At 36.6% G+C, this 15,616-nt stretch overlaps 1 protein-coding gene and 1 long non-coding RNA gene across 2 annotated transcripts; both read right to left on the reverse strand.

Moving 5' to 3' along the window:
* Nucleotides 1-369: 369 nt before the first annotated feature.
* phf8 (PHD finger protein 8) lies at nt 370-10,961 on the reverse strand. Its single transcript, XM_007556643.2, has 22 exons — nt 10,653-10,961; nt 9,789-10,061; nt 9,540-9,625; nt 9,130-9,256; nt 8,825-8,985; nt 8,354-8,495; nt 8,088-8,274; nt 7,827-7,989; nt 7,511-7,598; nt 6,534-6,640; nt 6,345-6,436; nt 5,938-6,027; nt 5,552-5,833; nt 5,380-5,462; nt 5,111-5,280; nt 4,939-5,024; nt 3,677-3,798; nt 2,900-3,231; nt 2,698-2,793; nt 2,514-2,623; nt 2,056-2,416; nt 370-1,944 (listed from the first exon to the last, which is right to left on the reverse strand). The coding sequence occupies exons 2-22, from the start codon at nt 9,884-9,886 to the stop codon at nt 1,856-1,858; spliced, it is 3,072 nt and encodes a 1,023-aa protein (XP_007556705.1). The 5' UTR covers nt 9,887-10,061; nt 10,653-10,961; the 3' UTR covers nt 370-1,855.
* Nucleotides 10,962-12,310: 1,349 nt separating this feature from the next.
* On the reverse strand, nt 12,311-14,876 carry LOC107836745 (uncharacterized). Its single transcript, XR_001662690.1, has 2 exons — nt 13,737-14,876; nt 12,311-13,702 (listed from the first exon to the last, which is right to left on the reverse strand). It is a non-coding gene; the product is annotated as an uncharacterized LOC107836745 (long non-coding RNA).
* Nucleotides 14,877-15,616: the final 740 nt, after the last annotated feature.

Raw genomic sequence — 15,616 nt, forward strand, 5'->3', positions numbered from 1 at the left:
TTTTTTGTTTTGATGTTATGTATGAGGATATTTCCTCTTTTTTTAAACCAGATATTGAATTTATTAAACACGAAAATAAAAAATGGCAAAGTACTCTTTTCATTTTAAAACACAAAGCTGCTTTTCAATTTAATATTTGCACCTGCCTCAAAAAATAACCTGCAGTTCTTTGCTACCTTCTTTATTTTGTTTCCCACAAACTCTTTTAGTAGATAAGCGACAAAAAGTGCTAAGTGCTGCAATCTTAACAGCAGGACAAATAATAAAAATGAACTGTCATGAAACAATGGTTTTATGAGTAGATGTGTTTATTACAACAAAATATTCATTGTGTATAGCAGAAAAATACCTAAATCCCTTTTTTTTTTTTCAAATGTCAGGAAAACAGAAATTTCCAGTAGGCGTAAGAATAGTGAACAAAAAAACTGTTGATGTACAAAAAAAACCAAAACATTTTTTTTTTTTTTTTTTTTTTGAGTAAAGGTGTGCCTGAAATAAATTGTGAAAATGAACTTTGATCTTGTCCAGGTCATATTAAAACAATGAAAAATAAAAGACACAGCACTCACATAGGGAATATAAACAATATAAAACTAAATGGATGAATTTTTATCAAGAGCATCTTTTTAAGCACAGATCTAATATTACACTAACAAGACAACATGAACATAATGACAGTTAATGCATACAAATATAAAAAAGAACTATCATGTTTCCCCAACAATGCGTCATGTACAAGTTGTTACGAAAGTTTTCGAACTACAAAAGAACTTAAATTACAACATATATTTACATATAATTCATATCCTGCACCTTCACAATAGTTTTACTCTTAAATCTACACCTCCAACATCTTATGACAAGTACATTCTGTGAAAACATCTCTACATCTGACCAAAGAAAGCTGCCAAAACTTGGTGCGCAAACTACGGCAACATGCAGGAAGCTACTCTCTTTTTTTTTGTTTGTTTTTTTAATTTAGCTATATAAATTACAAATCATACAAATATTTACATTGTCAAATTTAAATCTAAAATAAAAAAAGCTAAAAGAGCAGTGGAAAGTTTTTTTTTTCCTACACATTTTAAGGATATTTAACATAATCAAACTGAATCAAAAGAAAAAAGGAAAAAAAAGTGACAAAAACATGCTACATTAAAACAGGCTAAGAAGTTAAGAAATTCTGCCTTGGTTAATAAATAAAAGAATAAATAAAATTAAATGATAGTTGTCATAGAATGGGGATTTGGTGAGAACTTTTGAGATGATGTTAGGAGCTTCAAAATTATAACATGTATCATCGTGGGACTGTTTCAATAGAGGGTTTTGTATGAGTGGGGAAAAAAAGGGAATTGCTTACAAATAAAACTGCGATAAAACAGCTAAATACAACTCTAAAACTACAAACTGTTTACATGTCTGCGCTTAAATGAACTTTCCCTTTTAAAAATCTTGCCTAAATACAACCCGTAAATATAACTAACAAGAAAACAACCTCCTTTTGGAAAATGTATGAAAAATCAGTGTAAACTTGCCTTCAAATTATTAGAAAAAAATTCCTATCGTCAGTATCAAATATGTGGCCGTAAAAATAATCTACCACATAAAGAGGGCTTCCAGCACATTACAGTGATTTCACTTCAAATCGGACGTGCCTCTGGAAATACCTTGACGCAGATATAGGTAAGTGGAGTCGGGCAGAAAACTGGTGAAGGGCAAGATATGACGACGGCTGATAACGAGTGGAAACAGTTAAGAGTACAAAATATAGATAACTATCTCGAGTTTCTTCAGACCAACTTCAGAGGTCTCATCTTCATTCTTAATGTCGTCGGCCACAAACAACAAGCATCTCTCACAAGAGAAGTTTTCCGTTGCGGTGAATCTTAAGGATTTTTCCGAGTCTCTGTTTTGCAGTTGCAAGACCTTTCTTTGGCCGTTTACCTGCAGAAAAGCAAAAAACAAAAACAAAGAATAAACAAGTAAATATATAAATAAAGCTATGATGCAAGAAGTGGAAAAAATTGCAGTGAATGTGGTCATATTTGTACCTACCTTGACCGATCCCTGTTATGCCTTGGCTGGCTAAACCTGCAGGAGATAAACCAGCATGGGAGCTGCTGTTCTGAGGTGACATGGAAGGTCGTCGTGAAGAGAGGAACACACCGGGGGCCATGGCTCCGCTGCCCCTCGGGCCCCCGGGGCCAAAAGGTCCTGGCCCTGCTGTGTATTCATGGTCTAACAGACTGGCAGAGAAATAATCCATCCTCCTGTCCGGGCTGACATCTGCTGCTGACTCTGGAGCAGGTGTTGGGGAGGCAGGGGCGGGCTCAGCCTGCGCTGGGGGAGGACTGGCAACGGGAGCAGGGGGACGCTGCTTTTTAGTGTACTTCCTTTTAGCAGGTTTCTGCTGCTCCTGAATCACAACCAGAAAGAAACGTGACTCTTTATCTTGTCAATACTGTCCAATACGGCACCTTTGTGAACGTGACCATCTTTCTTTAACAACTCACTTGTTGTGCCAACTTGGCAGCAGCTGCTGCGAGCCCGGTTTCTACAGAAGCGACTCTGGCCCCTTCCCTGGCTGGTCGATCTTGTTTAGGAAGTGTGGGCATCACCCTTGCTATAAGTAAAAGCAACTCGTCAGACATTTGAAGAAAATCTTACTGGCACCTCGGCCATTTTAAAAGGAGATACCTTTAGGGCTCCAGGGTGTGTCATCCCAGTTTTTTTTCCTTTTCATCTTCGTCTTATTAATGTGATCTTCCTCGTCAGACTCCAAAGACGGGTAAACTTAAAGAGAATTAACATGTCTTAACTTCGACTAAACGCGGAACACTTTCATGCTTTGATCAGCGTATATAAACGAGCAGCGGAGACAACGCCTTACGGTGCTCACCATAATCTGAATCCTTAAAACAAGTTCCCAGGGTTTCTTGCTCATCTGGACTCTCTTCGTCGCTGATGTGACGGGCCGGCCTTTTGATCATTCTTTTGCCAGGCCGCTGAATCACTGCTTTTTTCTCAGGATTTGCAGTCTTCTTGATTCCCCCCGTCACCCACACAGTTCTCCCGCCCTTTTCCTTGACGGCTGCCAATCCCTCCGTCAAGCCTCCAGAGATTGATAAGGGAGAGGAAGAGGAAGAAGAGGAGGACGAGGAAGGAGGGTTGGCCATGGAGAGCATGCCCTGGATGGCGTCCCTGGTGCTGGGCGAAGCTGGTGCTTCCTCGCTAAATAGAAAGCAGAAAGAAACATCATCAATAGCAAGTGGAGCGCCATAATTAAAAAAAAAATATTCTAAAGTATATTAAGTGCAATACTATATGATAGTATTGCATTTTTGTATTAAAAATCCTTATAATAAGCAATATTCTAATAACGATCCATATCTGATACTTACATTTCCTAAAGTACAATATAAAAACCCCCACGTCATGTACATTAAGTTTTTTAAAATTCCATGTAATTTCTGAACTATGATCAAAAAAAGCATAAATTAAAATTTCACTTCGTTTTCTTTGCAAAAATATTACTCTCTAACAAAAACAACCTTACACATTTTTAGACTATACATTTTTTTTCTAAAACTGTCAAAAAAAAAAAAAAGTTATCTACATTCAAGCTGGAAACATCCTTGACACCAGTTTTAATAAACCAAAGATCAAGTCAACAAACCTGAGAGCTGCAGAGTCTAATCCTGCCACCTGCTTGCTGGCCTTCAGTAAGTCAAGGATGCCCCCTGCACCACCTTTCACCCCGTGAGCTGCCAGTGTCTCTTCATCGGTTGTGTAGTCCTCCTGAATGAAAACATGCAGTGAGAAAACTGCCATTAATAAGAAAAAAAAAAAAAAGAGAAATTAACAGCAAAATGTAATACTGCCGGTGTAAGCAGAAATTCAGGTAAAAATCATTTTTATTTCTTTTAAATTTTAAACTTCCCTTTAGGATAAACAAAGTATTTTTGAATTAAAAACACACTACTCAAACCATTGTATTGGTGAAAACATGAATTATTTTATCTAATAATTAGCCAATAAAATTTAGCTCAAAGAGGAGAAAAGAGTAAACTTGTGATAAACCAGTGAGATCAGCTAATTAATGACAATAAATCTGAGTTTTAAGTTTTCTTCAAAATGTAACAATTCTAAACCAAACTATTTCTATAATAAAATCCAAACGGCTCTAATCCAAAAAATAAATAAATAAAAAGAAAATAAAAAGATGGGAATAAAAATTTATTCATGTCAATGTCAAATTTATTTATATAGCACTTTAAAACAAGTATAAAACTGCACCAAAGTGCTGCACAAGAACGACAACACAAATGACAAAACAGAGTAAAAACAATACATCAATTAAATGCCAAAGAGTAAAAATGAGTTTTAAGAAGTGATTTAAAATGATCCAGGCTGTGGGCAGATCTAATCTGGAAAGGTAAATTATTCCATAAAACAGGAGCAGCAACAGAATTCATCTTCATCTTCTATCTTTTTAATGAGATGCTGGAAAAATTCAACCAGTTTTTTTTCCAAATGTATGAAGCATAAAAGTAAGAGCTCTACCTCCCTCCAGATGTAATGCACATCAACACCATAAATAAAATTTATGCTTTTCATTTTGCTAAAATCAAAATAAAATTGAGCTGTATGAAAATATTTCCCATTGCAAAAGCATGAAGAATCAAATATAATGGATGGCATTATTTTTACTGTAATAATCGGTATGTTGTATTATTTCATTAACAGAAGAAATAACTGTTGATTTTCTGTGTAACTTTGTACATTTTCGGCTTCATGTTTGTGTAATTGCTGTGATACTGTAGTACTTTTTTTTTAAACTCATGGTTATGATATGAAAATCTCTGTTTGGTACATCTCTAATCACAATGGTGTATCTGTTAAAAAATAAAAATAAAAAAAATCCCCTAAAAATCTCACCTCGATGTCAAAGTCTACCTCTCCGGGCTCCCTGATGCGATTAGGGTCAGAACAAGGTTTGGCTCTGGGCAGCTTCCTTGGTAAACCTGACAGGATGTTTCTGCTCTGTTAGTCTACATTTCTTTGAAACCTCAAAACTGAATGATTGGTTTGCTCTCAATCGAATACTTGCCACTTAGTTTCTTTTTCTTGTTTGGTCCAGCAGGCTTGCGTCGAGGAGGAGGAGTCTCATCAATCTGCAACTCATCCTCAGACTCCAGGTCTGAAAGACTGGATCCCTCTGTGGCTAGGTGTTTGTAGCTCGCAGCACTTCCTGCACCATTACTGCTGCCATCTTTCTTACTAAGTAATTAAAGAAATAACAGGCATAAAAAATAAAATAAAATAAAAATTCAGAATGTACAAAATCTGTAACACTTAAAGGAGAGTATTAACGCTCACCCTTGGATTTTGCCATTTGTCAAGACAAGCTTAAGTTTGTTTTTATTCATCTTCCCTTCAAACTCCTCCAATGGCAGCTCCAGCTGTGACAAAAAGAAATCAGAAACAACCAGGAAAACCTTTAGAAATGTAAACATTAAGAGCTACAACAAATAGGAGAAAAAGTACACACCTTGTTCTTGTGCTTGGATTTGCCAGGTTGAAATTTCTTTAGGGTATGTTTGGCATGGATCTCAATGAGCTCAAGTTCTCCTGCTTCTGCCTTAAGGAGCCCTTTCTGACTTTTCTTTTTGGTTCCTGTGGGCCCAAACCCTCCCAGCACCTCCTTAGGCTTGGGCCCTTTCTTTTTTCCGGGGGGGCGTCCGGAGTTCTGGGCGGCGCTCAGCGGGGCTTTGGAGAGTGGAGCACCGGGAAACTGAGGTCCTGTGCGACCAATGTTCTGCTGAAATATATCCTGATGAGAAAAAGTTCAGTTTATTAATAAACATTAAAAAAAAGTATGTCAATTATATTTTTAAATACAAATATAGAATAAAAAAATATATTAAAAGAAATCACCTCAACCAGACGGATCTCCTTTGCGAGGTCTTTTATCAATGTCTGAATGTTGATGGTCTCTGGTATCTCCATTTCATGCTCAGCTAAGGCCTGAGTGCAGAATATCATAATCAATAATCTTATACAATATTTGATTAGAGGATTTCAGTTCAATGTAAAGATAAAATATGAACAAGCCTGTCTTAAAAACTTTGGACTAATGACTTTCAGAACTGAACACAAAAAAATACAAAACTTCTCATTTGTACACTAAACAAGATAAATTAATCATTTTAAAGAACGTTTGTCACTCAAACTAATTTAGGTCTGTATTTACTTAAAGACATTAAACTAACATCAGTATTACTAGTGATATTCTTATCTGCTAACTTTAGGAATCTAAGCAAAAACTATGAGTGTAATTCTACCTCTTTGCGAGTCCAGGTGCGGAAAGCATTGTTCAGGGCCTTTGCTCCATGAACAAGATAGCTGGCAGGGTGTCTGCGATTTTCTCTCAATCCTGTTGGAAAGACACACAAAGTTACACCACTAGAGAAATTGACATAAAAAAAAAAAAACAGACTTAAAGTGACTAAATACGTATTGAAACTTCTCACCTCTAAAGATATCAAGAAGGTGCTTCCCAACATACCAACACACCGTCTCAAAGTTGGGGAATTTGAACAAGTCGGCTGTGCTCAGTCTCTTCTCTATTTCGTATGCCCTAAAATGACCGAAAGCATGCATGTTGGACATCAGTGGTTATTGCAGTAATACCTCTGTGTAGATAATTAGCTGGCCTTGTTTAAATGTTTCCAACATGTCTTATGTACTGGCACACCAAAAATAGATCAAATTCAGTTTGCTGTGAAGTTGGCTGAAGCTGTAGGCTTCCCAAAGACCTGGCATTGACTTGGTTGATAATTAAACTGCTGCTTGCAACTAGAGTCCAGCAGGGGGGAAAAAAAAAACAGGACAACTTCCTCATTCGACCTTTCCATTTAAAACTCTTAAACACTGAATCAGGTACTGTCTCTAGTAGACACTAATAATTTCAGGGTGTTAACGAACAAACTCTGAAGCTTAAATCCAACTAATACAGCAATTTATTTGGCCTGTCCTGTACATGTTGATGCCTGCGGAGCTTCAGGAATTAAAGTTCAATAATTATTGTGTTGTTGCTACCAACTGAAATACAGTTAAATCCAGATTTTCACACAAACAACTTAAAAATGAAAGTATTTTCTAGCATAAAAAGGCAGCTAAACCTATTCCTGCTTAAGGTAAGTTAGAATTACTATAATTACTTACGTTTGCTAAAAGTCAGTAATAATCAAATTCTCCCCCCCGCCCCCAAGTCTAAAATTAAATTAATTTTCTTAGAATTCAGCAGAATGCCATTTTAAGCTGTAGAGTTAAATGTTTTGAATCTCCTTCCACAAACTTTTTGGCCCATTCCTCCTGACAGAACTGTGTCAAGTTTGTAGGTCTTGGTCAGACTGAATTAAAGGAAGTTCTAAAAATATAACTTTTTATCTGAGACAAAAGTCCCAAAAATTAATATGCAGCACTGAAGAGTTAATGGAAAACTGACCGAAGCTGCATGTCAATGTTGAGACTGTGCAGAAAGTTTCCCCCAAAGGCCAAGCAGTCCACAGGAGTCAGCACAGCATGAATCCATCCTGCAAAACAGACACTATTAATGTTTACTGGTCTAAACTTAGCCCACATTAAGTCACATAGGTTTATAAATTGGCTGCTCATCATTTTAGCTGCATACAGGATACAGACAGAGTTTAGTATAAAAGTGGTTGTCAGCAGACATAAATCACATTAAGTATAGAATATCTGACTGCAATGCAAAAACCCTTTTCTGACACATAACAAAAAACACGTATCAACATTAATACCTGTAGGTATGAACAGTGTGTTTCCTTGCTTGACAGAACACCTGTAACACATGTCAACCTGATCCCCAAAGAACATCTCATTCTGGTTAGATGAGGAACTCCAGCGCTCAAAAAGTGCCAGGTTGGCTGGGGTAGGAGAAATTAGGTAGAAGATTTTCTCGCCCTGAGTGAAAAACGGAAAGAATGTTTGTTTCGTTATAAACATGTCACACAAAAAAGAGGCTAAACTTCCCAAAAACACATAAAAATATGTCATCTCACCCTCAGGACATGGTACCATACTGAAGTGCCACCAAAGTCAATGTGAAAGTCTGTGTAGCTGTCCTTTACTCCCATCAGGCAGTACTTCTGCACATTTGGCCGTTCAAAAACAGACTCTTCAGGCCAGAGGTTCTCCACCCATGAAAGTTTTCTCACAATCTTGGGAGTCTCCACCAAATTTGAGAGCCTATATCAATTTCCAAACATATCAATTAAAGGATAGCCAATAAAACCAGGTACTCTAATTTGCCACTTCTTGCTGGTACCTAGTTTCAGAGAACTCCAGGCTGATCACGTTGAGTACTCTGTCCCGATTGGTGCTGTTGTAGTATTCAACAAAGTCTCCCAGCCGCATCTTCATGTCGCATTGACGAGACACATCGATAACATCGATCTCTTTATCTGCACCTGCGATTTAACAGATTGTAGAGCATTTAGAACGAGGAACCGAAGGCAACACTCCAGAAGAACAAAAATATGATTTCTCTGACCAACTACTGTTCTGACAACTACTGACTATTTTCAAAAATATCTCAAAAATGTGTTGACTGATAAAAATTGCATTTTCATCGTACTCCTTGACCCTCCATCATGATTGCACACTCAATATTACAACAACGTCTGACTCATTTGAAGCAAAAATGAAAAGAGCAGATGGGTGACTGAAGAGTTTTGTATGTAAAAAATCTGAAGAGATTTAAGAATGCGGCGCTGTGCCTAAACATTTTTTTTTTTACCAATGTAGTGCTCCACGTCCGAGACGCTGAACGAGGACGGAGGAAGGGTCATGCCTAAGCCATCTCGCCTCAACACCATGACCGGGACGCTGAAAGAATGCTCTTCCAGAAAATCGACCGTCAGCTGAGCCCCAGACGGTTTCAGCAAGATTTCATCAGCACTGCGAACACAGCAGAGCACAGGAAAACTGAGTATTTCAACATTTCACTACACAACGATACTTCGTAAGTAAAGGAGTAATTAAGTAAGTAAGTAAGTAAGTAAGTAAGTAAATAAATAAATAAATACCAGACAAAGATCTTACTTTGGGAAAGTTCTGCTACGAAGCTCCCTGACAAACTGTGGGCTCCCCGTCTTTACAGGCTTACTGGGATCTCTTGCTACGCCTGTATTTCCATCTGTTTGCTTATTGCCGCCACGTCGTTTACGCACTGAAAAAAAAAAAGTAGCAACAATGATTATTCGGTGTACAACGTCAAACAATATTAACAGAATCTCAGAGAAGAACAGAATCTCATAAGGAATTGGCTTATATGATAATCTCTGGGCAAATACAGGATGTCATGATTTGATAGGATGTCCAGAAGAAAGTTGGAAAAAGGAAGAAAAGGCGCATTACAGCTCACGTCTTTTACGATATTATTAACGGCAGCATATTTTCATAGGTAATATTGCTTACTCCAGACTCCCCACAAAAGAATGGAAGAAACTTACTGACAGGAGGTCCATGGGTGACCTGACAATTAGGGCAGTGATATTGGTCAATCTCAGCTGCCTTGTCCTCTTCTACACCAACACAGCTGGACAGGAAACAAGAACAGAAACAAAGTTGAATGGCTAAATTAACCGAGTTCAATTATTCTTTTCTTTTTAGACACGACTCAATGTAGAAAACACATTATGAAACAACACATTTTGAATACTGAAACTTGTGGATTAATATCGCCAACAAAAAACCCTTACCTTCCATGAAACCAGTCTTGACAGATGTCGCATTCAATCATGAAGCGTGTCACATCGTAGGGCAGGCGACACAAGCAATACACTGGCACTGACGCCATATCAAGTCTGTGTTTGCAAAATGCTTTTTAATAAAAAAATATATATATATTGTGCAAACAGTAGAAGGTATTTGATAAAATAATGGTTGCGACGGGAAAGACTCTCTAGCTGTGTCACTTCATTTCCAGATCTCTGTTACCGACAGTCATGTTTAGCCGGGAATGACCTAAAAAGCTGTTAAAACAAAAATGAGCAAGAAAAAAAGAATTGTCAGTAGCCGCTCATAATATGTGCAAAACTACAGAATTATGCATGCTGGTTTCTGAGAAGGGTAAAATAGTAATTCCAGTTTGGAAATAATGTGCATTAGTTTAGCTAGCTTAACAACTAAACCATGTTTTCATTTTTTCACAATCGGATAGCATTAAGTTGCGGATATGTTACAGTATAAAACTACTTTAAAATGTAATTACAATGAATAGAATCGCTGCCACATGTTGCTTCCTGAATTTAACATGAATCACTTTGCTTCTGGTAAGACACGATACCGTCAAAAAAAAAATAAACAAACTTGGTGACAGTATGGGTAGCTAACTGTTTGTAAACACAGTCCAGAGCAATGACTTGAGTAGCGAATATGCTAACGCTAGTCCCATCAGAAAACGGTTTAGCAGAAATATTTCTAAAAATCTACACATAAAAAATGTATTTGTTTTATTATAACTTTTAATTGCAAAACACACGATAAAGCTAAAACGGCTATCGGGCTTGCTCTTTTCAAGCCTCGTCCACTAGCTAAGCTACCTCTAAGCGCTGGCGACTCACCAACTAGCAGCTCTGCGGCAGGGCCAGGCACTGGAAAGCGGCCGTAATCTCTACGCAACTCCGGAGCTAGCTGCGGCCTTATTATGCAACGTCAATTATTCACACTTTTCTGCGATACATTTTTGTTTAACAACTGTGCAAAGCGCAAAAATATAGATAAGGTTCGGAAGTTAGCATTAGACCAAGAATTTAGAAGCTGAAGTGCCCAAAAGGTTAAAAATAACAAAAAAATGAAAGCGCCTTTAACTGCCTCAACGCCATTTCAAAGCGGATAACGTCAAACCGTTGTTCGTCGTTGTCCGCGGATGGTGGAACAATAAAGTTGTGAACACTACAACGATTTTGATTTTGACAAAAAACAAACAAAAAAAAAAACGCTACCACGGTAACAAAATGATATGTGATTAGTTTTATTTGACTCCAGTATTTTGTATTATTTAGTCTTATTTGTCTAATTAATACGATTAAATAATGCTTATTTAAGCTGTTATATTTTAATGACTACTGATTCCTATTGAAAATGTGAATTGATTTTTTTAAACTACACAGTTACAAACTTTTTAGAGGTCAAAAATAACAAGCTGGATCGATTAATTTAAAATTGTATTTTTTCAAAGATTTATTAGCAGAACATAGTGTCTGTCAGATGAGATTCTAGCAATCATTATCAGCTTCAGTTGAGATTATTTATTTTCAACAGATAAAACAGAAAATGCAAAAAGATGTTTATCCCTGATCTTTACAAAAATTCCACTGGGGATAGGGCGTTATGCACTAAGTTAGATTTATTGATTGGGATGATAATGAGTGATGATAAAATGTATTTACACTACAGACAATCTTAGCTCATTCGGCACTTAGAAAGTTACATAACCTTGCAAAAATATAGTTTTGGACATTTCAGATGGACAGCTAGACTTGGTAAATTTGATCAGTGCTCTGAGAGATGTCTATCTGTTCAAAACTTAATTCTGCTTTAAACCTTTTCAGAACTTTGTCCCTGACCTGTTTGGTCTTTAAGATGCCGTTTGTCCACTAATGCTTTAGCAAAGCTCAGAGGCCTTCACAACACATCTGGATTTATATTTTAGATTCAACACATGTGGCCTCTATTTCTAAAGTCTGATAAGGTTAATTCAATTTATGGATATCAGATTAAAAGGAATTGAGTGCAAATGCCTCCAACATTTTTCACTGTTTTTACTTGGGAAATAAAACATTAAAACCACATTCTCTTTTCCCTCCACTTCAGTCACTTTGCATTGATATATCAAATACAATTCTAAGAAAATACAAAGTTTGTAGCTTAAACATAAAAAGAACTGCGTTAAAGTCCTAGGGTATCAGGTAAAGTACAGTAGTCTAATGCTAAAATTTAATTGATGTCCCCAAAATATGTACTTGAACATTTCTATGTGTTCTAATATTTTCACAATTTCTGTTAAAATGTCCAAAATTTCCTTCTGTTTTGCTAAATGAAAAGAGCTCAATTGAAAATGATTTTCAAACCTTCATCATTGATCCTAAGCTTAAACTGACACTACGGTGTAAAGGGGCATAAATGTCTTTGCATGGCCTCAACGACAAGTGCGTGGGTCAGAATGACATATTGTGAATCCACACGTACCTCCCTTTGAAATAAAAACATGAGGGGAAAAAAAGATTTTGCAATATTTATTTTTGATTAGTTACAAAACATAAATAAAATCAACAATCAAATTAGTTACAATTTACAGAGGCTTAATCATCAGCAACATACTTTTCTGGTATTTCTCTAGATTTGATTTTCCCACCAATATACTTTTATCAGTCATTCTTAGCCATGTTCGTTTGGGACTCCAATGATTGTTGTTGCATTACTTCGTGTATTTTAATCTACCTGGAGCACAACAGGAAAGCTGGTGTCAATTATTTTAGTACAATTCAAAGCTAAGGTGAAGTGAAATGTCAAAACTGCCAATTTTTTCTACAAATATAAGAAAACCCCCTCATCGTGCCTGACAAGGTGTTGTATACCAAGTTACGGAGGCTCCTTGAAAACAGGGATGTTTTCTAATTTTTATTAACTTCAAGTTTATAATGATGAGCATACATAATTTCTTTTTTTTTTTTTTTTACAGTTTGTACAATCCTGTTCCAAAATACAAAAATAATCTGCATCTTTCAGATAACAATTTGGTTACACTCAAAAAGACAAAGTAGGCTTCATCGTCATGACCCAAAAAATGTTGTTAGACCCACGTTAGTATCAGACATCACAGCACAGTATCTCACCTTCACTAGCAGTGCTCTACATCTTTGTAAAAATGTAGGAATTCTCGAAAAGCTAAAAATACAAGAAACCTTTGAGCTTATACTCTACAGCATGTAGTTTCTCAACCACACCCTTTAGTATGAACGACTCCTCCGTCAACCATTTGTTATTTATATCGGATTGACTTTGTGCAATCTCATGTCTTCGAAACCTTACAGTCTCTCTTTAACCAATAAAACTGAATTCTGCTTTGACTACAGAGTGAGCTAATAAACAGATGTCCATCAATTTTAAAAACATGCCTATGGATAAATGTATCATTAAATCAACAAACTGGTAATACATCAAATGTTGATTGCAGTTGTTGTACACTTGAAATGGGTTTAAGAAAATAGGGTCCTGCAGGTTTAACTTGTTTAAGCTCCACATTTTCACTGCTGATTGACTCGAAGATCAGGACCAAAAAAACAAATAGTTCACGGCTAAAATGATCAATGGCAAACAAAATGCAGCGCCTTCAAAAAGTACTCATACTCACTCACATTTTCTCACATTTACAACCACAAAATTCAGTGAAGTGCGCATGCACTTCTTGTGATAGAGCAAGCAGTGTGCAGCTGTGAAGTGGAAGGAAAATAAGAATATTTAGAATATTTTTAAAATAAAAAACCTGAAGTGTGGCATGAATTTGCATAGAGCCCATTTTACTCTAAATAAATTCCAGTGCAACTTCTTGCTTTCAGATGTGACCTAATTAAAATCCACCTGTGTGTAACTTAATCTCAGTATAAATCCACTTATTATCTGAAAGTCTCAGAGAATAAGTGGACATTAGAGGAGATTCGTGATCAAACAGCTTCATGAAGACCAAAAATAACAGCAGATAGGTCAGAGATGATATGGGGGAGTCGTTTAAAAAAACAGGGTTAGGTTTTAAAATATTGCAAACAGTCCACCATTAGTCATGCACTTCACTAATGTGTATATTAAGGGAAAGAGGCAAGGTTGGTAAATTGTTGAAAGAAAGTACGAGAGTAAAACTGAACTTGTGTTTAAAATGTGTGATAAATTTATAACACTCTGATCGCAGAATGCTGAATATGAAAAATGGTGGCAACAAGCTGCTGGGAAGCTTTTCATCAGCATTGAAAGGAAAGCTGGTCAGAGTTGATGGGAAAATTAAAAGGCGTTAAATACGGAAGCCGCCATCTATGCATGTTCACCTTCACAACAATCCGAAACATGCAACCAGAGCTAAAACAGTTTAGATCAGACAATGGAAAACTTGTTCCGACAAAGTATTAGCTTAGGTGGATGAATTCATGTGAATACTCCACTATTTTGTAGAAAAAATGTTTGAAAAACAAACTTCCTTCCACTTCACAATCCTTCACTCCTTTCTAAATAAAAAATGTAAATAAAACGCAGTGAAGTTTGTGGGTGTTTGTGTGCAAAAATATTCAAGGGGTATTAGCACTTTTATGTGGCTTTGCAATAACTCAATGTGTGAAGTATTCTCAACCATATTTAACATCAAACTTACAACCATTAAGACCTAGTAGCTTTTATTACTTTCTGTCGTCTGAGGAGGCAAGCCTAGGACACAGGCGGAGTAAACATTTCCACACAGTGAGTGAGCACAGTGACATCTGAGAAGCTGCTTTCAATGAAAGAAAAAGAGATGCAATTCATTTTACAAAACACAACGCGACTCTCACTCAGTCTTTAAAAGAAAGATTTGTTTCTTTTAAACAAACAGTCATGCACCCACGACAACACAGTCATCAAAAGTAACACTGAAATAACTAATTCAGCACGGTTTCCCTAGTTTGTGTGACCTTGACCTTTTCTTTTTTTTTTTCTCTCTTTAGCATGATCCCCGCTTAACTTGATATGAAGAAATCAGATTGTATCTACGACGCTATGTTTACCTTTTTAGTCTCCAAACTACACAGCGATTGTGTGTGTGTGTGTGTGCGCGTGTGTGTGTGTGTGTGTGTACCGCAAGTGGAAGCAGCTTCCACTCAGGTAAAATCCCACATATCATGAGGTCATGCAGAACTGAGTGGAAAGTATTCAGGTGTTTACTGAACACGATTTCAATGAATCAATGTATAATATCAAACTCATATTATTACGAAGACAAATGACATGCTGTAGGAAACACGAGACTACATATGTGTTAGATTGCATCATGGGAGATAAGAGTAGGCGCACAGGTCGACCAAGCTTAATTTAAGCGTAATTTCTGTTTGATTTATCTTCATTATGTGTTGTGCTGCAAACCTAGTTTAAAAAAAAAAAAAAACTGTATCTCTACAAAAAAAAGTTGTATGCTTTTTCAGACAAATTGATTAATACAATACATGCTGATCAACTCAGATGACCATTACTAATTGCACTTTTAAATGTGATCGTTCTTTCACTGTGAGCGTTGGCTAACTGAGCCAAAAATGCTGCCACAGTAAAATTATTTGTCCTCTCCGTCTCTGCTTTCAGAGGCTCCAGGTCCAGCGGTGTTGGTTTGCAAGTAAAAAGATTATTATTATGATTTTTTTTTTCCATCCAAGGACATCATCATGTGATATGTTCTCAAATATTCAACAAATACTGCAGCCACACTCATAAATGCACCCACCCATACATTAAAGACGTTTACACATCAACATCCAATCATCCGTAACTCCAGCGGCTGAATTTTATATTAATC

This window comes from Poecilia formosa, unplaced genomic scaffold, assembly GCF_000485575.1.
Source record: "Poecilia formosa unplaced genomic scaffold, Poecilia_formosa-5.1.2 Scaffold80, whole genome shotgun sequence".
In the NCBI taxonomy this organism is placed as follows: Eukaryota; Metazoa; Chordata; class Actinopteri; order Cyprinodontiformes; family Poeciliidae; genus Poecilia; species Poecilia formosa.

Excerpts from the sequence above, each read along its gene's own strand:
- phf8 (XM_007556643.2), bottom strand. The coding sequence starts at position 9,886 with ATGGCGTCAGTGCCAGTGTATTGCTTGTGTCGCCTGCCCTACGATGTG. Across the intron at positions 7,599-7,826 it reads CACACTGTTCATACCTACAG|GATGGATTCATGCTGTGCTG; the intron begins GTATTAATGTTG and ends TCTGTTTTGCAG. Across the intron at positions 2,417-2,513 it reads CTGCCAAGTTGGCACAACAA|GAGCAGCAGAAACCTGCTAA; the intron begins GTGAGTTGTTAA and ends GTTGTGATTCAG.